Source organism: Berghia stephanieae, chromosome 3 (genome assembly GCF_034508935.2).
Source record: "Berghia stephanieae isolate SIO BIC M18660-M18661 chromosome 3, UCSD_Bste_1.3, whole genome shotgun sequence".
In the NCBI taxonomy this organism is placed as follows: Eukaryota; Metazoa; Mollusca; class Gastropoda; order Nudibranchia; family Aeolidiidae; genus Berghia; species Berghia stephanieae.
Window position 1 is genome coordinate 75,671,817 of NC_088362.1, and position 25,550 is coordinate 75,697,366.

Below are 25,550 nucleotides of genomic sequence, written 5' to 3' on the forward strand. Positions count from 1 at the left end.
AGTTAGCTTGTCAAGTATAGCTTTTCTAACACCACAATTTATTGCTGCCTATAATTTAAATCAATAAAATCAATTATACACTCAATTTTGGTATTTTCACTTCACTGGTGGATCTCAAAATTGAAATTGATATCGTTCCAAAAACTGTTAAAAAGTATTGAGGTGTATGCAAGATCGATACTACGGAAATATCCGAAACGTGAAACCGAAAGTAGCATCATAACCCTTCGAATTGTTGTTTGATGGAGGTGGTACTTTCGAAAAGCTTTGCTCTTCTCTCCAAGTATGAATGGATTCATGGTTTTCAAGTCACCGATATATTTAAGGAGGATGTTATCAGCAAAATTCCTCAATCGGTACACAGGTTATTTACCATTTGGCTAGGTAGTTTGATAGACATCACTACGATTTGACACTAGAAGTAGAAGACTAGAAGATACTTAGACTTAGACTTAGACTGACTGACTTAAGATCTGGGATAAACGGTTTCAAAGTTATGATGATTTTACTACTCAAAATTTACTATGAATCTGTGTTTTGTAAAATTGGCGGACAATTCAATAGTCGTAGGTGTTGTGTACAGGCCTCCTGACAGTTCAAACGTAAACGAGGAAAATAATAGCATCTGTAACTGTAACTGTAACTTGTAACTAGGCACTTTGATAACTCCAGTCCAGTGGCCGCCGATGGGCTCACTGTAAGGTGAAACTCGTTTTTTGGAACTTTATTTTTGACCCTTTACTGTTTTGGTCACCATGGCGTTATTTGTGAACCTATGTGACTAACTTTTGTATCATTATAAAGGGCACAAATGGCACAAAACAAGCTTTCTAACGGTGTATTTCATTCTTAATTCCTGATTGTTTTTCTCAGAAAGCTTATGTAATAAAAATCTATAAATTTTTGAATTATAAGAACTTTTTAAATTATGGATACATTTTAATTATACTTCATACATCGATAGACAATTAATTGAAGAATATATCTGCCAAATTTCATCAAAATTGATACACTCGCTCATTATTTTATTTTTCCCTCCATCAACCCCACTTTTTAGGACAAAAACCTCATATTTTTTCCCATTTTCATTTATCCTTAATTTTTTCCATACTTTCCATCCATGAAAATAAAGCTTATTTTCTGACCTTTAAAATGATACTAACACTTGCCATTTATTTTTTAATTGAAACAAAATTACTGAAAACAATAAGTGGGCCATGTTGACTGCAAAACTCAAAATTTCCCGATCGCCGCAAGATGCTGGTTTTGAGGCAGCGGTGAGATCACAGATTCTCTCTGTAAAATTGACAAAAAATTTCAATAGAAAAATATCAATAACTCTGGAACCGTAGGTCGTAGAGAAACAAATAAGGTATCAAATTTTATGTTTTTTCAAGTCCCATCCCCCTGACTGAGTCAAATCAAGATATTTTGAGTTTGAAAATTTTATCAAAGTGCCTACTGTAACCATATACATAAACTCAAAAGCAAATTCAAAACCCAAAAAATTTCGATCGGGGACGACTTTAATCTCCCGGACATATAGATTGGACTGGAAACCAAATTGTCGGCATCCAGTATCCAAAATGACTCAGTGAATTGTCCCTTGATACTTTCAATGATGTTGGTCTTTAACAACTTAACTTCGAACCACCCGAAAGAAAGTGACCCTTGATCTTTATCTCACAAATGAGCCAGGCATGGTAAAATACTGCACAACTGATGCTCAGCATGGATTTCGAGCTCGCTGATCATGTGAGATACAGCTGCTATCAACCTTCTACGACTTTTTGCAAACACTGGAAATCGCGGACAGACAGATGCAATTCTATTGGACTTCCCAAAAGCTTTCAACAAAGTCCATCACAGAAGTCTGCTTCTTAAAATCAAACAGTACTGGATTGCTAACAATGCCACCAGCTGGATGGAATCCTTTCTGAGTAAAAGAGTCCAAAAAGTAATTGTCAAAGGTAAAGAGTCAAACACGACAAAAGTTGAGTCAGGATTACCACAAGACACTGTTCTCGGGCCACTCCTCTTTCTGATTCACATCAATGACATGCCAGAAGGTCTAAATCCGGGGTCCACATTGAAATTCTTTGCAGATGACAGCCTTTTGTACAGAGAAATAAAAGACAGGGACAATACTGTCATACTATAGCAAGATCTAAATAAATTGCAGGCAAGATGGAAAATGGAATTCTACCCCAAAAAGTGTCATGTCCTCAGGGTGATGAACAAAAAGAGAAACATAATCGACTCCAACATGAAATCCATAATGAAGCCCTACAACATGTGGAGAATGTAAAGTGCCTCAGCATGACTCTGGACAGTAATATGAATTGGAAGAAGCATATTGTCAACACAGCTACCAAGGCAAATAGAACCATGGCCTTCCTCAACAGACAAATCCACCACTGCCACCAATCTGTGAAAAAGAAATGCTGTGAAGCATATGTCAGGCCCATAAACTCAGCTCATGAATGATCTCCAATGGAAACCGTTACATGAAAGATGTTCCATCAACAAACTCCTCGTATTCCACAAAGCACAAAAAATGGAAATTTGAAATGGAACAACAACAAAACAAGAGACTCAGCATTTAATTCAAGAACAAACCATCATCTTTACTCTTTCTTCCCCTCCACCATCCGACTTTGGTACTCCCTACCAACCACTTGTAAACAAGCCCTTTCGACTGATGGCTTCAAAAAATCGCTCGCTGCTTCCCTCTAAAACCCCTGTTACTGAAAGCTGACAATTGATTGAAACGGGACTTACTTTAGCATGGAGAAAAGAAAAGAGGGTTAGTCACTGGCAGCCAAAATTAAACATACTGCATTGCCTTCAATCTTAATGAAATTTGGCATCGACATAGATTAATTAATTATCTAGATGTCTTTTCTTTTATTTTTTTGCTCTCTCAATTTTGAAAAAAAATACAAAAATTTTTAATTGACATACCACAAGACCACACAGCTGCAATGGGAGACCTTCCAAAAGCTCCTCATACTAGCATTTCTTTCAATTTGTATTTTCACTGTGGATCTTTTGTCATGTTTATTTAATTCAATTTGCCAATATATATGATGGTAGCATTTTAAAAACTCTAGAACAAACTTTGATAGATTATTGTAAATTTATACTTTCCTGATAATAACATTGTTTTGATTTTTCGCCGTCATTTTGTTTTGTGAAGTATTGAAAGCAGTCCTGGGTTGTTTTTTTCTATTAGGGTTAGCTCGAGGTTGGAGGATTTTTTTTTCTATTAGGGTTAGTCTTAAGTCTAAGTAATGGTGCTCTTGTGTTTGTTTTTTTATTAGGGTTAGTTAAAGGTACTAGGTTTTATTTTTTCTTAGGGTTAGTTTGAGAGAATATTTTGGTTGTTACCCTTAGCACTAGGAGCTTTCAGAAGGCCTCCCACAGCAAAAATCGTTATTATGTTAATAATTATTGGCGATCTGATGATGATGATGCTAATAATGATAATAAGAACAAGAAGTGGTTTTCATAGTTTTGAGTTGAGACCCCTGGTTTTTTGGGAAAAAATTTCATTGATCAACTAAATTTGCCTTAAGTTGTTGTTTTTTATTCTTTAAATTTCCAACCCATATCTGTATACATATGCATTATGGATAAATTGTATTTTGATAAAAATGATGTTGTGCAGGAAAATAAAGAATATAACCAAGATGATCTTTTTTGAGCAAAGAAAAGGGCCGGTTTATGAAAGAAAGAAATTTTGTATGTAATAATGACATTCACATCACTATTACTGAATCTCTAATAAAAATCTATCAGGAATTTTAATAGCCTTATAATCAAATACAAAGGGCTTTGCAACAATATCAAATCTCAAAACTTTGTAATGATTTTACATGGTTTCATAGCAAATAATGATACTCACTTTTTTTTTTTTTGGTCTATTTTCCTTTCATCACGAATTTCAGTGGTATTCATGTTTGATTCAACTCTCTGTCGAAGAATTGAATGAGATTCCATTCCTTGGAGAGAGAGGCAGACTCAAGGTTTGTATTCATTAATGTACACTGTTAAAGAGTCTAATTTTAGATAATTTGTGTCCTGTCTAAATTTAAGGGAATCACGTTGGAATGTAAAATGACTATTGTCCCAATTAAATGGCAGCTATGAAATTGATCAATTTTTCAGATTTACCATAGTCCACTCTGCATTTATCCAGACTTGTGACTGGCAATACAACTTCCAATGAAGCTGTATCGATTGCATTACACTTTTATTTTTGGTTTCGTTTCTTCTTCCATTTTTTTTTTTCATTGTTTTAAAGCCATCAGGAAGAATTGTTTGACGTCTAATTTGGTTACTTCAGTGGCCACTTGCTTTCTAATCTGATCCACAAACTTTGTCAGAGGGGTGATCACAGTGACACTGACATGGGAAACAGGTAAATTCTATTGTTCATATCTCTGTGATGACTTTGACGAACAGTTTGACCACACACCCAATCAGCTGTTGCGATAGACACTAACAAGGGATACAGGTAAATTCTATTGTTCACACCTCTGTGATGAACGGTATGACCACACACCCGGCTGACTAATTTGTATTTAATGAACCATCATTTTAAGTGATTAAAGACAATAAAACAGCTGTTTCACAGGGATGGTCATTTTGTCCCCATTAGGCCGTCCCAATTAAGCAGCTGGGAATTGGAAAGGGTATGACTTTTTATATAGAAAAAAATCTGTCCCAAAGTAATTGTCCCAATACAGCAGCTTAGACTGTACCCTGCAAACATGGTTTGGCTATTTGCACATTTGCTTAATTCATGAGGGCTGTGCTTCTAAACAGAGGCTATTACCATGTACACTTTTATGGAAATATTGGTATTTTCTCTAATTTCAACTATACAAAATGACTGGCAGGGAGATAAGAGGTATGGGTTTCTGGAAGAGGGTTGATGATGCAAAGGAATGTAGAGAAATGATTTTCATTTTCTGCAACAGAGCTAGCATTTAATTCATTGATTATATTATTATGACCTTTTAAAACTAGAACACACACAAGCGATGAATTTCAAGATGCCCCAATGTCCAATGTATTGGTACAGTGGCGCTTTTATTAACACAGCAACCACTTTTTCAAAAAACAATCTATCCCACTCCAAGTGCACATCAAATGAGTTGAAAGGTCCAGGTTTCAATTTATATCAGTTGACAGAGTTAAAGAATGGATTTGTTTTCATTCATGTTATGATATTTTTTGTTTTCTTTTCTTTTTGTGCGTTCCCCTTTACAGTATCCTGAATGGCCAGAATCTTTACAAGAATTTTTACAAGAATCAAATCATCTTGCAAGTCTGAGGAATGCATGCCCGAAAGATGCAGATATCAAATCAATAGAAATAAGTCATGAAATGGCAAGAGGAATTAAAAGTAAAAAGCTGCATGAAGTGTCAAGAATGGCATCCTTTGTTCATGAGATTGTTACAGAGGCAAGTTGTAATGTTGTCATCGATATTGGATCTGGATTGGTAAGTCCAATGTCAGAACATACAAATATAATTGCACTGAGGATCATATGCCATTTTGTTTCTTGAAAATTTATTGTTTTGAACACGTATTCTTTACATTTCTTTTAGAAGATAATTGTGGGAATATCTTGGATTCAGAATTTTGTTTAATTAGAATTGTTACTTCATGATAGAAGCTTCAAAGCTGTCATTTGTTTACCTTGTATTTATCAAACTTTAACTGTTTGCATCATATTTTCCATTGCCTTTTCTATTTCACATGTCAGAAATACCTTTGGATTTCAGGGCTATTTAGATCATGTGCTTCACCAAAAATATGGCATCAGAATTCTGGGTATGGAGACGGTTCAAAGTCATGCATCAGCAGCTGAGAAAAGGGCTGTAAGGCAAGGTTTGGATAAAAGAATTATATGTATATTATATATTTGGCAAATCCATAGACATATGACTAGACTGCCAACGAATAGGAATTTCCCGTGGGTCAATCAGCTGTTATTACTGTGTCATACCGGAAGTGGCTCTTTTCGTTTGATGAATAGGAAGATCATCGTTATCAATACACTCTTCTTGTCTGATGATTAGATAAACAAGGCACTACCTATCGCTATTTTCCCTCGCCTCGATTCAAAATTCATTGACTTTTTCAACAGATATTTCTCATGGAGTTATTGACTTAGATTTGCAGAACCATCATGCTTCATACATGTTGCATTTATAAATGCAACAACCAAGTTGCGAATGATAAGCAGTCACTGTTTCCCTAGATAAGATCAAAGAAGGGAAGTGAAAATCATTATTTCTTGTTAAAATATCAGTATCGCTGCTATATCGTATCTTATTGATATCGCCCAACACTACTAGTGTAAAAACAAGGCAGAAGTAACTTCAGAACCGTTGACTGTAAACAGCTTGTTTCTTTTTGCTATAAACTAAATACTTTATGTTATTTTGAATCAAACAATATTTTTCATGACAATTATTATTTGGAAAAATCATACATATCATACATGTAAGTTTGAAATGAAATTGTTGGCGAATAATGAGAGAAAGTTGTTGGTGAATATTGAGAGAAATAATATGCATTGGTTGGAAGTATGAGAATTATGGTAGTATAATTATACTGCTAAGTTAGAGTTACACTTTTTTCACATTTTGATCAACGCCAGGGATCACTTGTGATGGCATCAATAGTTTGCAATGCCACCTTGAAGATAAGGAAGAGTCATACAAGGCTTTTATTAAAAATGTGGAATCAGCCTTTCCAACGCTGAATTGTGATTGTGCATCTCGACTTGCTGAGAATAAAGAAAAATTATCTGGTAAGTAATTTTTAAAAATTATCAAAGTTTGATTCTTGTGTTGTTGTTTTTTAATTATTATTATTGGGGGAGGGGGGGGGGGGGGTATTTTGGATGTTCTATTTAAAAAAAGTTAATTCGATTAATTAATTTTTCTATAATTATTGTTTTTTTGGGTGGTTTCTTTGTTTGATTGTATGTTGAAAGATAAATTACCAATTTTCTCAAGAAATCAATACTGGAATTCAGAATTTATTAATGCATATTTAATTTTTGATGTCAGACGAAACAGTTTACTCTGAAAGGAAATCTGTTTAAAAGAAATAAATAAGATAAAAAGAAAGAATTTGTAAAATTATCCCAAGGAGGATTTAGTTTTTTAAGATCTCACAAAAAGATTTTTAAAAACCGAGGTATTAGCCGCATTAATACTGATAAGAGTTTGATTTCATGTATAAAGAAAAAGCAAGAGAAATAACCTCCAAGAGAAAAAAAAAAAGATCCAAGATGTGAGGCTCGAATCCAGATTCTTAAGGTTCTAGCACTATGTCTTGTTCGTTCAACCAATTTGCCCCCAACTTTCTATTTATAATATTATAAGTTATTTCCTTCTAGCACAATTCTCTGTCTTTGTCTATTGTTACAAATGAGTGCCAAGACAGAGAGAAAAAGAGCAAGAGAGAGAGAGAGAGAGAGAGAGAGAGAGAGAGAGAGAGAGAGAGAGAGAGAGAGAGAGAGAGAGAGAGAGAGAGAGAGAGAGAGAGAATTCATCTTATGTGAAATTTTCTCTTTGTTTTAAAGTAGTCTGTTTTTTATAATTGGTTTTACCTTAAAATCGAGAGGGCCTTTGCACGTACTCATTTGATTATATTCATATGTTGACAGGGTGTACAGAAGACCAAAGCATAAGAATTTGTTTGATTGGTCTGCACTGTTGTGGAGACCTTTCCACCACAATGATGTCCTACATTTCAACTTGTGAACACATCAAAGCCATGTGTTGCGTTTGTTGCTGTTACCATAAAATGGCATACTCAAATCGTGAGTACAGTGAATTGGTACTACAAATCTTAGTGATAAAAATAATCTGATGATTACCTTTAAAAGCATAAGTTATATATTGAATTATTTTATGAATTGAAATTTTTTTTTAAAATCCAGATATTTGCCCTTTCGGAACACGGCTTTGGTGACTTCCAAGTGTTTGGCATTTGATGATGAAGTAATATCCATCTTCAAAAAGATCATCTTTGTTTTGTGCTTTAGACCCCCCCCCCCCAAAAAAAAAAAAAACAATATTAAGAAGTTATCTCGTTGCCACAAATGTTGCTCTGGCTACCACTGACACATATCATCCAGTCAGTACTTTATCCTAGGTCATTCTCACTGCAGTCATCTTGTTATGTAGACTTTTTTGTGAAGAGCACAGTTTGAAACGATTTGGTCTTAGACCATTCACTATTTTTTTCTTTCTTTCTTTCAATTCTTGATGCCTGTCATATTTTAATAGATATCAAACAAATTTATTTTATTTTCGTTTTTGTAATAAAAATGTTATAATAAATTTTTTTCACCTTTTTAAAGCCTCTCTACAGTTCAGTTCTACCAACTGCTTGGGTGACGATGTTCACTGTTTACAAATTATTGTATTTACAGTGGTTACAATGAAATTGTAGTCCTTCAGAGTTTTCGGCCCATGGAGCTGGAGTTTATCCTGGTTTCTATAGCATGAAACGAACAATAGCAATTGCTTGCTATCTTTTGGATAGAATGCTAGTCTATATTGCAAAGTACTTTCCACCAAATCTTAACAGAATCAGCTACCCAATTACTGCTGGGTGGACAGGAGGGTCAGAAAAATTTTGACTGCACTTGGGATCGATTCATCCTTTTGCTTGTGAAGCGAGTGGTCTCCCGACTGAGCTATTGGGACTCGCTCGATATAACTGTGCCATACTCTATTTTCGATAACTTTAATTTATTTGTTAATTTTTATCTTAAAAAATGAATTTTTATCTCTGTAGATAAGTTTGAGAAATTTCCATTGAGTGACATGGGAAAAAGACTTTATTCTCAATACGAGGAAGAAAATGGGCATCTTTTCATAACCCCATTTACTCTTCGACTTGGGGCACAAGAAACAAGGTGATTTTTATTCAGATATTATTCCATGTAAAAAAAAAAATATAAAAGATTATTAACCCTATTTTCATGCTTGGGAGCCAAAATTACCCCAGGGGTAGGTTTCTTTTTTACTGTTAAACTGTCAATTTTTGATGCAGACCTGAAATTTGATGACTTTTCCTTTTTAAAAAATGAGGTACATGACCATGCCAAATTTCAGGCTTGTTACGTGCTTAGTGTACTTACACTGAGTATGCTCATCTGAAATTAGAGATTTTCTTGTTTGTGGGCCAAATTACCCCTATGACTTTCAAAGAGCCAAATATTAGAAAGTATGATTGCATGATTTGGGGGTCATTTGGGCCCCATGGCTTTACTGAAGAAAATGCAAATGATTTCAACAGAGATAACTCTTTCCCTCATTTTGAATGCAAATATTCCACTGTTCCACTTACCTGTTTTGTTTGATTGCCTCTAATGGGCCATTCAATCATAATACTTAGATCTTTTTTAGAGACTTTTATGTCAGTGTCAAATCACAGACAAAAGAGATCAAGACATAAGAGCTATTATCCATTTCAAAATACATGATCATACATTTCGATCCTGTGTTATGTCGGTCTAAGATTTTACGAGACCTAATGAATCCTAAATATGAATAATAGGCTATAGATTTTATGGTTGTCACACAATAATTCCTTTGATGTTTTGCGATGTCTTTATGTTTACCATTCAGAACCTTAGAATTTTACAGTTATACACATGACATAACGTTATCATGACTATCTTTAAGTAGGTGCATCGCTAGGACACAGTGCAGAATTTTAAAACCCCACTAACTCAATTTCCACACAAAATAAACCAACATTCACCATTCTCATCCCTGCTTTACACACACAATATTGTGAGTGGTTAATTGTAAAAACAGAAGAGGGTGGAATGCCTTTGAAGTTATCCCTACTCCTTAGGTTAGTTAAATTGTCTGAGAGACCTTTGAAATCAAATTTATTTGCCCATTTGCACTGACCCATAAAAACATTTTTGTTTTTAATGAGAAATGAAATTCATAACTGTTACCAATCAAATTTTCTGTTTGTATTGAAAAATGTTTTTTGGAAAGACAAATATGCACTCACTTCCTATTTTATGAATTTATGGATGGAATTTCCCTTAGGACAGGGACAGCATTGCCTGTCTAAGCCAGTTGTTTTTGTCTATAACCATGCAATCTCTTCATTCCATCATATTAATTTTGTTTTTCATGTGGATTAGTTCCTTTATTTTATCTTGAGACTTAACTGTTTTGACTAGGTCCTGTCTGGATTCTTTTGATAAGAGGGCGATAGATGGATTAATCTTTTTGTGAAAGGTGTTGAATTTCATACAAAAATTTTGCTTTGCAAACCCAAATCTGGAGATGCCGATAGCTCAGTTGGAAGAGTACCTGCTTCACAAGCAAAGGGACTGAGAACGATCCTTCCTTCCCCCCCCCCCCCCCCCCCCCCCCAATCCACCCAGTAGTGATTGGGTATCTGGTGTCTGATAGATCTGACAGAAAGTACTTGCGATAGACTAGCAGCCTGTCCAAAGGGTAGCAAGCAATTGCTATTGTCTGTTTCATGCAATAAAAACAGCGATAAACTCTGGCTCCATGAGTCTATGGCTCTGAAGGACTACTTTTAAAAAAGCCCAAATCAAACTTTACTTTTGATCCCTGTTTGAACCAGCGTTTATTTTATTTTATTTTATTTTATTTTTTATTTTTTGGCCTACTTTCTTTTGGATAAGTGCTGAGCTGTTATGTTCACTGGTGTACCTTTATATTTCTCAAATCAAACAATTATTATATGCAGTGTGGTGGTTTGAAATTTGGTCCATATCATTTCTAAAATAAACAATTATTATATGCTATCATCAGTTGACAGTTTGAAATTTGGTCTATATCATTTCCTAAATAAACAATTATTATATGCTATCATCATCAGTTTTGTATTTTGAAATTATTACTATGACTACTACTACTACTATGATGACGGCTACCACTACTACTACTAATACTACTACTACTACTACCATTACTACTACTACGACGACGATGATGACAATTCTAGATACTACCTCATGCTTATTGACAATCAAAAAATAAATCTCCACAAGTGTCTACAGTATCACCATCATCCCTGCCCACCTCCCTTCAAATCATTGCTATTTCCACAGTAATCATCATTATTATCACCACCACAGCTTCATCATCATCACGACCACTAGCACAACTCCATCTCTGCTACTACCACACCACAACATAACTGCACTATTTTTACTAATGCTGCCGCAACGACATATTGCCACAATCATCATTAAAACTACCACTACAAAATCACAATCACTTGTACTACCAACAAAATATTATCACTACAGCCACCACCACCAATACAAAGTATCGTCACCAGTAGTACCACCATGAAACCGTCATCATTAATTCTACCACCCCACCGCAGTCCACCCACCAATTATTGGGTAGCTGAGTTTATTAGATCTGGTGGAGAGTACTTTGCGATAGACTAGTGTCCTACCCTAAAAGGTAGCAAACAATTACTAATGTCCATTTCACACTATAGAAATCTGGATAAACTCTGACCCCATGAGCCTAATAGCCCCTGAAGACCTACATCGTCATCCACCTAAACATTGTCATCACTACCTACTGCTATTATCACATCATCTTACATTATCATGGCAAATACTAATACAACATCACAACTACCACCACACAGTATCATGAATAATATCAACACAGCATCATCCACACCACATCATCATATTCACGACCACTCCTTTAACATAGTCATCACTACCATCATCTCAACATCACAACCATCTTCAACAATAATTATCGCTATTGCCACCACCACCACCATTGATTTTTTTCTGTTATATCAGGAGTCGTTGGCGACAACAAACTAAAACTGAACATGAAACCCACACGAAACATGTGGCTTTCAGAGGGCTTTTAAGTTTTACAAGTGAGTCATTTTTTTCCAATCTGTTTGGTCATCATCTTGCTTATAAGCAGTATTTGTTTGTGTTTTACATTATTCAGATGATTGTTGTTTTTTAAAAGAATTGGATACTTTAATGTATGCCTTATGATATATTATGTTTTTGAATAATCACTGGGCTTGTAATTTCAAGATGTGACCCCACGCCTCGAAGCAGCATGAAGTCAGGATTTGCAAAATGGATAAAACAGGTTTTAAAGTGGAACTGGTCAAAATGATCAAATTTCAGGTTTTAGTGGTTCCAGAAACTAGGATCATTTTTCTACATAAAAGTATAATAATTCAACATAAATAATGACGATAAGTTGTATAATTTTCAAGTTTTGGGATTTTGGAATAATTTTTCCTCCATAAGATAAGATACAAATGTTACTTTAATAAATCTTATTTTATTGATTCATCATTTTAAAGTCAAACACCCTTCAAGAAGTAAAGAATTTGATGAAAGTATAGGCGTTTTTTATGCCTAATGCAATAAAAACCATTGCTTTTTTCTTAAATTTACAGGCATCTTACATAATAATGAATAAGTATGTTTGTTTGTTTGTTTTTAAGGGTTTTACGGCGCTTGCAACACATTAAGGTCATATCAGCGCCAGTAAAAAGGAAGAAAATGGGATAGTAAAAAGTTCTAGAATTACAATAAAGCATCCAAGAAAAGGGAAGACAAAGGGGAATTGGTTCAAATAAGAAACAGGTGTAGATTCCAAAAGCACTCTATCAAAGTACTCAGTTTGAGATCACTAAAAGTCTCATCCAGACACAAGCACAGTGTAAGTTGTGGTAATGAGTTATGAGGATGAAGGAAGATTGAAAATTATTATTAAATCAAGACATTGTTGAGTTTGCCTGTAAGGGTGAAACAGGAAGTGAACAAACCCTTGTTTATTTTTGGATAACGGTAAAAACATCGTTGAAGGATTTATTCACATAATTATAATATCAAGGATAATAATAATAAAATCAAGATAGAGGATGAGTTTACACTCAACATCCCCCCATAAACTCATCCCGCATGACTTTAAAAAAAAAAAAAGGTTTACATCGTATAGAACCATCATGTTACAAGTTACAATATAAAACATGAAGTAATGGTAGGATATGAATTAAGTCATGAAAGATGTTGAAATAGCATCAGCATCATTTTGATAATGATTTATTTAGATTTAGATGAGATGCTATTAGATTGGTAGCGGGTGGTTGGATGGGAGCATCACACTTGAATCATATACCTATGATGTTTGCATGGGTGTACGATCCGATAGTGATGTCGTTTCTTCTTCTCTTTACTAGCCTATCCTGCTTCTTTGGTTTGTGATTGTATTTGTGACAGGGGATATTTTTTTTTCTGTAAATCTTCTGCCTGTTTGTTCTTGGTTATTTATAATTTAGCTTATGATATCTTTAGGTTATGATTTTGATTTACATTTGTACTATTTTTGTTAGATTGCTTGTTTTTTTGTTTCAGCGGTCTCTCATATAGCCTCAATTGTGTTGGAAGAGACCTTAAGCAACAAACAAACAAAAAATATTAGATTGGTAGCATTAACTTGTTCAGTATTCAAAATCTTAGAAGAAAAGTGATTAATGGAAAGCAACTGTGTAAATTCCCTTTAGGTAGAAATTTTATAAGTCTTATCTCCCTTGGTTATTGAGTTATGCTCTATCTAACACAAAAATTGAGTAGGTAATAGATTGAATCAAAATAAAATGAAAAGAAGATGTGGGACTTTCACATGTAATCTCAATATGCATTAGAATGATATTCTTGAAAAGAGAAAAAGTGCAGTTTATATTCAATGCAAATAAAATATATGATTATATTCATGTTAAAAAAAAAAATTTTTTTTTAAATTTGAGTTGTTTTTAACAAACATCTGGTAGTACATAATTTTTATTCTCCCATTAAAATTGAAATGAACTTGTTGTTCCTGATTTTGCTCACTGGTTTTGTGAAAACATCTGCTAAGTTGTCTTCAGTTGGGACATAAAACAGATTCAATTTTCCATTAGCAATTTCATCCCTTACAAAATGATATTTAATGTCAATATGCTTGGAACGTTGGTGTTGAACCGGGTTCTTAGATAGAGCAATCGCACCTTGATTATCACAAAGTAAGGAAAAGTTATCAATTTTATTTCCTGTCATATCTGAGAGTAATGCACATAGAAATTTGCCTTCTTGTGTGGCGGCAGCGAGCGACATATACTCTGCCTCGCAGGTTGAGAGGGCAACTGTTGATTGTTTCTTTGATTTCCAGGAAATCAAAGGACCTTCATTGGATATCTTAAATCCATACCCAGTAATACTCTTTCTGTCCTCAGAATTAGCCCAATCAGCATCACAATGACCTGTCAGTGTAAATTCGTTATCAGTGGATTTTCTGAATGTTAGCATTTTGTTTGCTGTACCTTTTAGATATCTCAGTACATGTTTTGCCATGATCAGATGAAATGAGAGAGGATTGGACATAAATTGTGACAATTTAGTAACTACATAAGCAAGGTCAGGTCTGGTACAAGTCATTATATAGATCAAGCCTCCAACTATCTCTCTGTACCTTGATGCTTCTTCTTCTGAACATTTTTCATTTTCATTGTTACATTTATTTGTGTTCACTTCACATGGTGTATACCTAGGTTTGCAATCTGACATGTTAAATTTTGCAAGCAGTTTCTGAGTGTATTTGCTTTGGCACATTGAAACCTCATTTTTAGTTTGGTTAAACTCAATACCCAGAAAGTATTTCAATACTCCTAGATCTTTCATTTGAAATTTTGCTTTCAAATTTTCTTTGACCTTTTGTAAAGCATTTTGATTATGAGAAGCAATAAGTAAGTCATCGACCCATGCTATCAAAACAATTATGTCATTTGTTTCACACTGCCCATCTGGTTTCTTTACATAGACACAGGGGTCTGAAAGAGATTGGGAAAATCCTGTTTCTGTCAAATGTTCGTGCAAGGTTTGGTTCCAAAGTCTACCGCTTTGCTTTAACCCATACAGTGACTTCTTTAATCTCAAAACAAGTTTCTCATTGGTTTTACCTTTTATATTGAAACCATGAGGCTGTTCAACAAATATTTCTCTATCAATTGGCGCATTCAAAAAAGCTGCCTTGACATCCATTTGGTGAATGATCATTTTGTGATTTACAGAGATTTGCATCAGAGTTCTTATTGAAGTCATGCGGGCTGTGGGTGAAAATGTTTCCCTGTAATCTATATTCGGTATTTGGGAGTAACCTTTTGCCACAAATCTTGCTTTGTATTGGTCTTCTTTACATGGATTTTCTTTAATTGTATAAACCCATCTCCCCCCCACTACATCCCTGCCAGGTGGTAAGGATGTTAGCTCAAATGTATCATTTTCAACCAGAGTCCTCATTTCCTCTTCCATAGCCTCCTGCCATTTCTCTGCAACAGGGCTAGACATGGCATCATTGTATGATTTTGGAATATTATGGATTGCATTGTAAAAATAATGGGTAATACATTCATCACAATTTTCATGCAAATTATTGATCAAATTCATACTTTCATCAATTGCATCATCATTGTCACTCAAATAATAGTCATTTAGATAACTAGGTTTCTTTCTAGTTCTATTTGTTTTGTTTTCAGTGGTATTTTGATTGACATTAGGACTAATGTTATCATTTTCATCATTGGATTTGGGAGTTTCTGCATTAGCATTCTTATCCGAATGATTTGGTTTTGACTGGAAATTGACATCTTCTAAGAAATGTTCATTTGGTGGAGTTGGAATTGAGTAAGGAATTTGTTTCTTTTGTTCTTCAACAAAAATTGATTCTTGATCATTATCATTAGAAATTTCATCATTGTTTTTGTTGGAAATTGTGTTTTCAAATTTAACACATCTTGCTCTTTGTACATTTTCAGTTTCTGGAAAATATATGAGATAAGCCGGGCTTTCTTTATCATAACCGACTAAAATTCCTCTTGAGGCTCTTGCATCCAACTTTTTTGGGTTTTGGGTTAGTGCATAGCACGTTTGTCCAAATTGTGCATTTTATCATAATCAGGTTTCTTGCCTGTTAAAGCCTCAAAGGGAGTTTGTGTCAATCTGTTATTTATACATCTATTTCTAATGTAAACAGAAGCCATAAGTGCATAGGACCATAAATATTTGGGTAAATTTGCTTCTAACAGTAGACATCTGGCCATCTCGAATAGCGTTCTCCATTGTCTTTCACTGGTGCCATTCTGGTGGGGTGAATATGGTGCAGACTTTTCATGTTTAATTTTGTTTGAAATCAAAACGTTCTTAAATTCAGTAGAGGTAAATTCACCACCGTTGTCTGACCGTACACATTTTACCTGTCCGAAAGGAGAGGAATCTGCTAGAAATTTCTGAAAACCTTTCACTGTGTCACTTTTGTTCTTTAGCAGATATGTAGCACACACACCAGAGTAGTCATCCACACAAACGAGAGCGTATCGAAAACCATCTTTTGCAGCAGGATCTATCGGCCCTGCCAAATCGAGGTGAATCTTCTCCAGCGGCTTTGTTGCTCTTGAGTCAGGTACTCGACTTCTCGCGTTTGTCATTTTCCCGAGCACACAGGTTGAACATTCAAAATTGTCATTTGGATTTGTAATTTTAATGTGTCCAAGAGAACCTAGTTTTCGAATGTCCTCATAGTTGCAGTGCCCTAGAATTTCGTGCCAGGATTGAAGAGATTTTTCTTTCATAGTGGATTTCTTCACTGTATTTATGAAATATAAATTTTTACATTTTGACAGATTGATCACACTTCCATTAAATTCCATTGAAGCAGAATTTTCTTTGAAAATAACCGAAGCTCCATCACTCGTTGCAGCAGACACGGATAAGATGTTTTGGTCGAATTCAGGTACAAACAATGGTTTTTTGAGAACGATTTGCTGTGGTTCTCCGAACGAGTTGAAAACGTTGATTTTTGCATCCCCTCGGCCTTTGACAATACCGAACGACTTTTGACCGTTGGCCAGTTCAATGGCATGATTTGTAGCTTGAAAGTCAGACTCGAGGTGGGTGAACAGACTTTTGTCTGTGATGATATGTGTTGATGCACCGCTATCTACAAGAATTCTTTTGACGGAGTGGTCGTGTTGGTTGATTGGTTCATTTTCGTTGAACTTGTGTGTCCAGATATGGAAGGTGAATGAATGGGGCTGACCGTTGTCATCCATGGATTTTGCGGAATGTTTTTGCTTTCTGCAGAATCTAGTATCGTGGGTAGTACTCTTGCAGACTTCACACCACCGGTTTTGTTTCTTTCAGCATTCCTCGGTGTTGTGGTTTTTCATTTTACAGTTTCTGCACCATTTTTGCTGGAAGGTACTAGTACTTGTTTTGGGTCTGTAACCCTGTGTGGTCGTTGCCATTACTGTAGAGTTTTCTGTTTTGATATTTTGTTCTTCATTTCGCAGACTTTCTTTGAATTCGCCGAATGTCTGTGGGGTTTCTCTCTGAGTTACAACAGTTATGAAGGATTTAAATGAGTTTGGTAGGCCTTTTAATACCATGGCTACCAGCAAACTGTCACTAATCTGCTCGCCTGCAGTTTTCAACGAAGCAGCAGCAGTCTCTGCACGTAGAATGTAATCTGTGACAGATTCTGTGTTCGATTTTTCAAGCGATGTCAGCACATTATACAGGGTGATAATACGGGCTTTGCCTTTTGGTTGGTAATGTGTTCTAAGAATAGCGAGAGCTTCTTTACCTTTGTTTTTGGCATCATGCATCACTAAAGAAAGAGAGAGGTTGTCCAGACACTGGATCAGTTCGGCGTAGGCGATTGCATTTTCTTCTTCATCTACTTGTATTTCTTTGTCATTGAAGACATGTATCTTCTTGAGCCGCATTAGCCCAAGGAATTTTGTTTCCCATAACTCGTAATTTCTTTCCTCCCCGTTGAAGGTGGGTATTCTGTAGGTTGACATTTTAAGGATTGTTTACTTAACCTCAGACTTCGTAGAGTTTGTTTACTCACGGTAATTTATTTACCTAATACATCAGTGCATGACTGGGCCCATAACCTGTAAGTTGTGGTAATGAGTTATGAGGATGAAGGAAGATTGAAAATTATTATTAAATCAAGACATTGTTGAGTTTGCCTGTAAGGGTGAAACAGGAAGTGAACAAACCCTTGTTTATTTTTGGATAATGGAAAAAACATCGTTGAAGGATTTATTCACATAATTATAATATCAAGGATAATAATAATAAAATCAAGATAGAGGATGAGTTTACACTCAACACACAGGTCCACGCTTAGAGGAACACACTCAAATGTTTTATAAATCATATATAATATAAAGAAAGCATAATACAGTGCATAACAGAGAGATGATTTACAATGAAATAAATATCATCTCCCAAAACTAACTATACATTCGACTGTTTCCCTCTCAGCCAGGGCATCTGGCCAGGACCAGGACAAAACCAAGTAATCTCATTCCAAGACAAAGACAGAAAGCATGTTGGAATACAGATATAAGGGGATAGAAGACACAGTATGTACCCCCCTGCCCACTATGGGAGATGGATAAGTATAAAAGCAGCAATTGGATTATTACAAAAAAATTGTATGCACATTATTTAATGTATATTCTAAACTGATGCCAAATTACACTTGTCAAATTTTATATGCCCTTATAAAAGGAGTTATCTTTGCCCACTGATTCGACTATGCATGAAACAGGTGCCCCAACTTTTTAAAAGTCGAATTTGTCAGAACTTGATTTTTACACTCTCCTTACTTCAAACGTTCATAACTCGGCAACGAGTGATCAGAATTTAATTAATTTGGTATCAAAATTTTGGTCATAAAATAAATCTTTGCTGAGGTAGTTTGAACCGAAAATTGAAAAAAAACAAAACAAATAGGCTTAATACTGTTTCAAGGCAAGGGGTCACATATTTGAATTTCAATAATTGTGGCGCAGTTTTTAAAACTGACTTTTTAAACAGTAAATTTTGATGCGTGTGTTGTATTGTTTTTCCCTTTTGCAATTTGTAAGTGCATTTAGTTTGCTGAGCATTAAAAATATTAATCCTTAATAGTAGCTTCCTCCTTTTAAAATGTCCATATTGCATCCCCTGCCGTATTTTCTACTGAACTCTCGACCCAACATTATTTTTGTGATACTTGTAAAATAATTAATGAAACCAATAATGGGACACACTTTCTAGAGCAGCTGAATATAAGGATTTTTGCAACTTAAGTCAAAAGTTAAGCATTGACAAGTAAACACACACTGACCGCTACTCCCCTCTTTCTCCAATCTGTACATTTTCATGCCCCGAGTATAACAAATTAATCATTTTAATTTTAATGATTAAGAAAGATGTCTTTCCAAGACATAGTTGTGTGCAAATATACATTTGTAGATTCGTTTCCAGAATTTGCTAATACTGTGAAATAATTCTATGACTTTCAATTTTAATGTTTTAACATTCCACATTCTTAAGACCTTCCCTTGCTTTACTCTCAACTGTTTATAATACGTTACAGATGAAGATGAGGGTCAAATACGACAGAAAGTGCGGCACTCTAATTTTGAATCCATTCAGAGTTTTATAGACTGTTATTGTGGTTTGTCATCTGAAGAAACCTCAATTGCTGGTACTAGTATATTTCATTTTGTATCTCTTGATTTTACAAGGTGTTAATCTTCATTTGTACTGTTTGATTATGTGAAAAAGCCTATTTGTTGCCCTCTTGTGCAAATCTTATTTCTTTTGAATTCCCATGATTTATTCTTGCTTCTGAAATAACAAAACTTAGGACATAGTTTATTAGAAATAGGTGACGTGATGAGTAGTCAAGTTGTGATTTTTTCCCACTGTTTTGTATATATAAAAAATGTTAATATTGATATTTACATTTCGTGCAACTGGCTTATCAGCCATTTGGATTGAAGGACATTATTTCATAGGGTTTTTTTAAAAAAATGTTTACTGATCTTCCGGACTGTTGCAGCAGCAAAGGAACTTAATTTCAAAGACCTGTTTTAATATTATTTCCACAGAAAGACGAACTCATCTTTTATCATTATATGACCAGTACAAGAAAGATTTTGATGCTATTGAGGTTCTTACAGTAAGATTTTCTTTTGTAATATTACAGTACACTTTTTGTATTAGATAATGGATTGTTCCTATTTAGCATTAGTTTATAAGGGTACAAATTCTTTTCTGAAGAAATTATGTAGCAGGGATTTTGTGAATATACATAATCCTTGCTATACCAGTTATCCCCGCCTTATAGTTATTGTTTTATTAAACTACTCTAATGTCTTCGTCCTTGTTTTTCGTGTTCATTGCTTGTGTTGTGTGATGCAAGAGAGGATTCACATTGTAAATCGCCTTTCCTTGTGAAGAATATAGACATTAAAATCGTCTCAACCATCTGGTAACCTCTGTGGTGTAATGGTAGAATGTCTGAACTGTAATCAGGAGGTCTAAGGTTCAATCGCCAGTCGAGGAAGACTGATTTTTTTTGGATTTTTTTTTTCTTTATTCTTGCTTTGTCTGATGATTGAAAAGAGGATTTGCTAAATTTAAGAAGCAGCTCAGAAATAATAAGAATGAATACAAGAAGAAAGTAAACATTGTTTTAAACGTAATAGTTTCTAAAGATTTATTATAAACAAATAATTTTAACACATCTGAAAATCACTTTCAAACTTTGAATTTTTTTCAACAGCTTTTACAGGTTATTCTTCAGCCAGTGATAGAAATATTAATATACCAAGATCGAGCTCAATGGTTGAAAGAACAAGGTCTCATGAACGTCAAAGTTGTGCCAGTTTTTGATGAATTTATATCGCCAAGAAATCTATCCATTGTAGTCATAAAATAAATTATAATTTCCAAAAAGCAATTCTTATTTTAATATTTTTTCGTTATTAATATGCAATGATGAGTTTTTATTTTATTTGGGTTCAATATGAAATAATGACAACTCTATAGCAGTCTCAAATCACTCACCCAGTTGAGATTGAGAGAGTATGTGCTTAAATCCATGTTGGAGACACTTTAAAAAAAATTTTTGGACCAATTTTGAATAATCAATTGATGTCTATATACGATTTGTATTACACACATTAAAATTTACAATTCAGGGGCATTGCTGATATTCTTTATCATAGGACAGTTTCTCTCTCTGACCCAAAATGCCAACCCCTCAATTTTATGTCATATTTCCAAAGAGGCTATATCCTTTGCATTTATTCTTATGATTTAAAAAAAATATGCATGTGCTTTAATCTGGTTTAAATGATTTTGGTCTCAGACCAAGATTCACACTCCAGCATTTTAACACAGGTCATACAATAACTTTATAATATTGTACTGGAGTTTAGACATCCTTTGATATTCCTAAAACTGGGTGGGGTTCTCCATCTCCCATAGTGGGCAGGGAGGCACTCACCATGGCTTCTATCCCCCTGTATCTATTTTCCAACATGCTTTCTGTCTTTGTCTTGGAATGAGATTACTTGGTTTTGTCCTGGCCTTGATCGGGTGCCCTGACTGGGAAGGATACTGTCAACTGTATAGTTAGATTTGGGAGATGATATTTTTCGTCTTGTAAATCATCTCTCTGTTATGAAGGCTACTGTATCATTTTTGTTTTTGATGATTTGGAAACATGTGTGTGTTCCTTACTCTTAGGTCGACCTGTGCTTGAGATGAAACTGGTTCAAATCTAGAACCTTTTAAATATCCCATTTTCTTCCTTTTTACTGCGCTGAAATGACCTAAATATGTTGTAAGCTCTGTAAAACCCTTAAAAACAACCATATTCCTAAAGTTAAAGTCAAGAGCACTAGTTTTGCTTGCTCATGCTGTACAGAGGCTAAAACTTCACAATCCATTATTTGTCTGTCATCTGCATTATTTGTGGCCGCAAATATCAGGGTGATTCGCAATTATTGGCAACAAAAAAAAAAGGAATCCGGTTTGGAATTTTGAAGGATATTAGGATTTTCAGTCCAAAGAACATTCCTCTTATGCCTCGCTGTGTATCTGTATACACTGCAATTCCTGATTTTTGTCATCTTCCTCAGCATGAGTTGACTAGATATATTGTGCTGTGAGAGAGTCCAATACTGGAATCATTGATCTGACTCTTTTCTGGAAGTCTGTCGCAGATCATGTTCCAGCTCTCGCTGCCTTGGCGTCCCGGTATGCCTTTTCAACATGCTCGTCAGCTGATGCTGAACGAAGTTTTTCTTTATATAATCTTGCTTTGTCTTCTAGAAGGCGTAGACTCACAGAAGACAACATCAAAGGACTAGTTTTCCTTCACTACAATAAGTTCAGTGATGCCTCTCTTTTTTGAGTAGTAAAGGAGTACGAGGCCTTTGATAAGTCTGAGAGAAAGTGTACGTTTGAGATAGACTGTAGATGTGAAAGTTTGATAAAACTGATACTGTGAATGAGAGGGAGTAGGCCCTTTGTGTGACGGAGTTGAATTTTCGCCTGTGTAAGTGTTCTATTCCACAGTATGTGTCTGTGTGTATTTTGTGTGTGAGTGTGATTGTCTGAAAGTTTGGGTGCATAAATCGTGTTACATTGTGGAAAATAAGTGTAATAAAATGTCTTTTATATTTATTTTTCCATATAGCGTTTTAATTTTTACCGGGAGGCTTAGTTCTGCTTGGCAAATTTTGGTCTTTTTTGGCAAATTTCTTGGCAATTTTTAGGCCCCAACTTGGCAAAAAATGCAGATGACAGATTTGTGTTTCTCCCCATATTTAGAAGTCATTCCATACAAATCTGTTCAGGGTTAATCTTATATACTGAGCAACCCCTAAAATGCATCACTCGAATTTCTGTTTTTCTGCAATTTCAATACCCAACAAGAAAATTCAGGGTGCATTACTAAGCACCATATGTGACATTGACAAATATGACAATGTCATTGATGCCTATGAACTACATGCAGCATGAAAATCTCGAAATCACGGACATCTCGAACACATGCAAATTCCCTGTTTGAATTCTTCTATTTTCTTGTACTGGCAACACGAAAATCTCGAACACTTCGAATGTTAACAAGCTGGGTGGGGATCCTGACCTCCCATAGCGGGCAGGGAGGTACATACTGTGTCTTCTATCCCCATATATCTATTTTCCAACATGCTTTCTGTCTTTGTCTTGGAATGAGATTGCTTGGTTTTTTTCCTGGCCCTGGTCAGAGTCCTGGCTGGGAGGGAAACAGTCAAATGCATAGTTATTGTTTTGGGAGGTGATATTTTTTTCCTTGTAAATCATCTCTCGGTTATGCATTGTATTATGTTTAGTTTACATATTATATAATATGATTTGTAAGCATTTGAGTGTGTTCCTCTTAGTTCGGGCCTGTGCTTGTGTCTGGATGAGACTTTTGGGTGATCTCAAACTAAGTACTTTGACGGTGTGCTCTTGGAATCTACACCTGTTCCCTATTTGAACCAATTCCCCTTTGTCTCACCTTTTCTTTTGTGCTTTAATTGTAATTCAAGAACTTTTTACTATCCCATTTTCTTCCTTTTTACTGGCGCTTATATGACCCTAATGTGTTGCAAGTGCCGTAAAACCCTTAAAAACAAAAAAACAAAAAACAATGTTAACAAGGAAATCTCTAACAAAATGGACCATAATTTTTGCATTTGTTGATAAAATTCTTTTGCCTTATACTTATGTTTGTATTGAATAGAAACAAAAACTGCCATTGCTCTCTATGTGGCCTTAAATTTAAATGTATTAGTTAATGTGTTAATCAGCGGGTGGTTGGATGGGAGCATCACCCTTGAATCATATACCTATGATGTTCGCATGGGTGTACGATCCGATAGTGATGTCGTTTCTTCTTCTCTTTACTAGCCTATCCTGCTTCTTTGGTTTGTGATTGTATTTTTGACAGGGGATTTTTTTTTTCTGTAAATCTTCTGCCTGTTTGTTCTTGGTTATTTATAATTTAGCTTATGATATCTTTAGGTTATGATTTTGATTTACATTTGTACTATTTTTGTTAGATTGCTTGTTTTTTTGTTTCAGCGGTCTCTCATATAACCTCAATTGTGTTGGAAGAGACCTAAAGCAACAACAAACAAACAAACAAACAAAATGTGTTAATCGTGTGTGTGTATGTAGGGGGAGGGGGGTGCAAAGCATGTTTGACCAGTGTCTGATGAACATGACGTCTCACTCTAATGTGTACCAGAACCAGCAATGATGACCGAAGCCCGGAAGCTTTTACGTTTCTGTTATTCTATTAAAATCAAAGAAGTGATGAGGGGAGAAGACTACAGAAATTTATAATTCAAAAGCATTATCGAGATTCTTACACATCAGACAGTTCTCTCTAGAATATTACCTCACATACCCATTGAGCACCATGGGAAATTATCGGAACTATGTCTCAGCCAGACAACTGACAATTTGCAGAACTAAAAAGAATGCTGATTAAAAATTAGAACAATAATCCTGAGGCCAATATATAATTTGCTTAATGAGACACCACATTGCCCACGCCCTTGATGGACAGTACAACATGGATGCTAAATTTTTTAGCATTGTTACCACTTTGCAGTTCTCCTCATCAGTGGCCTTTTCAAAAAATCAAAACACACATGATATTTTGTATATCATTTAACTCAGAAATATTTTTCTTAACAACCTTTTCACTTTTGTCATTTAGAACTGTTTTTGTTTTGAATTATTTTATAGTTAAAATGGTGCATTGAGTTTGAGTCTGTTGCTCAGTATACAGTCACGTCCAAAAGAAAGTTCAGGTTGTTCTTATATTGGTTTTTTTTTAGCTTTTAAAAATAGCTATTGTATCTTTTATCATTTTAAAGAAGAATGAATTTCCCAACTAAAGGTGACCAATTCATTTGTCTGCGGCTATTTGTCTTCAAGATATGACTATGACAATTTCAAACTGGAGGATGAAGTTTGGATGCCACAATTTTACAAATGTAAATGTTGCTGCTCGAAGCTCGAAGACATAAATACAGTAGAACTCGGAAATAGCGAGTTTGACGGGTCCACTCCTGATTACTCGCTATTTCCGAGTTCTCGCTATTCCCGAGTTGCCAGGAAAGGTCACTCGGCCGTACAAAAATATGGAAAGACAATGTGTGTGTGTGTGTGTTTGTGCGTGTGTGCCGCGCGTGCATGCAAATGACTGTGTGGATAAAGTGGGGTGAGGGCGGGGTTGAACACGGCCTTCGTTAACTACGTAATGATGGCCACAGGTTGAAGTTGATCCACCCCTTCCATTTCCATCAAGATTTCGTGTATGTGTGTGTGCGAGTGTTTGTATGCACTAGGCATGTTTGATGAGGTAAGCAAGCGCATCACTCAATCACTGACCCATTGAAATGATGGTTCCACACTCCCCGCTCTCGCTGATCGTGTCGTTCGTTAACGAATGCGACTCGCTGACCGATGCTGCGAAGTGAGGCATGTTGACATGTTGGCTGCCAGTGCTTACCTCGCGCGGCACCACATTGGGTGAATAATTGACCCCCACACGCACACAAACACACACACCCA

General features: G+C 35.3%; 1 protein-coding gene across 1 annotated transcript; it reads left to right on the plus strand.

The window, feature by feature from the left end:
• Positions 1–222: 222 nt before the first annotated feature.
• Positions 223–23,729, plus strand: LOC144968457 (methyltransferase-like protein 25B). Its single transcript, XM_078906848.1, has 11 exons — positions 223–356; positions 3,951–4,028; positions 5,278–5,511; positions 5,797–5,902; positions 6,678–6,830; positions 7,695–7,850; positions 8,834–8,954; positions 11,874–11,956; positions 19,516–19,626; positions 20,033–20,103; positions 20,710–23,729. The coding sequence occupies exons 1-11, from the start codon at positions 243–245 to the stop codon at positions 20,863–20,865; spliced, it is 1,383 nt and encodes a 460-aa protein (XP_078762974.1). The 5' UTR covers positions 223–242; the 3' UTR covers positions 20,866–23,729.
• Positions 23,730–25,550: the final 1,821 nt, after the last annotated feature.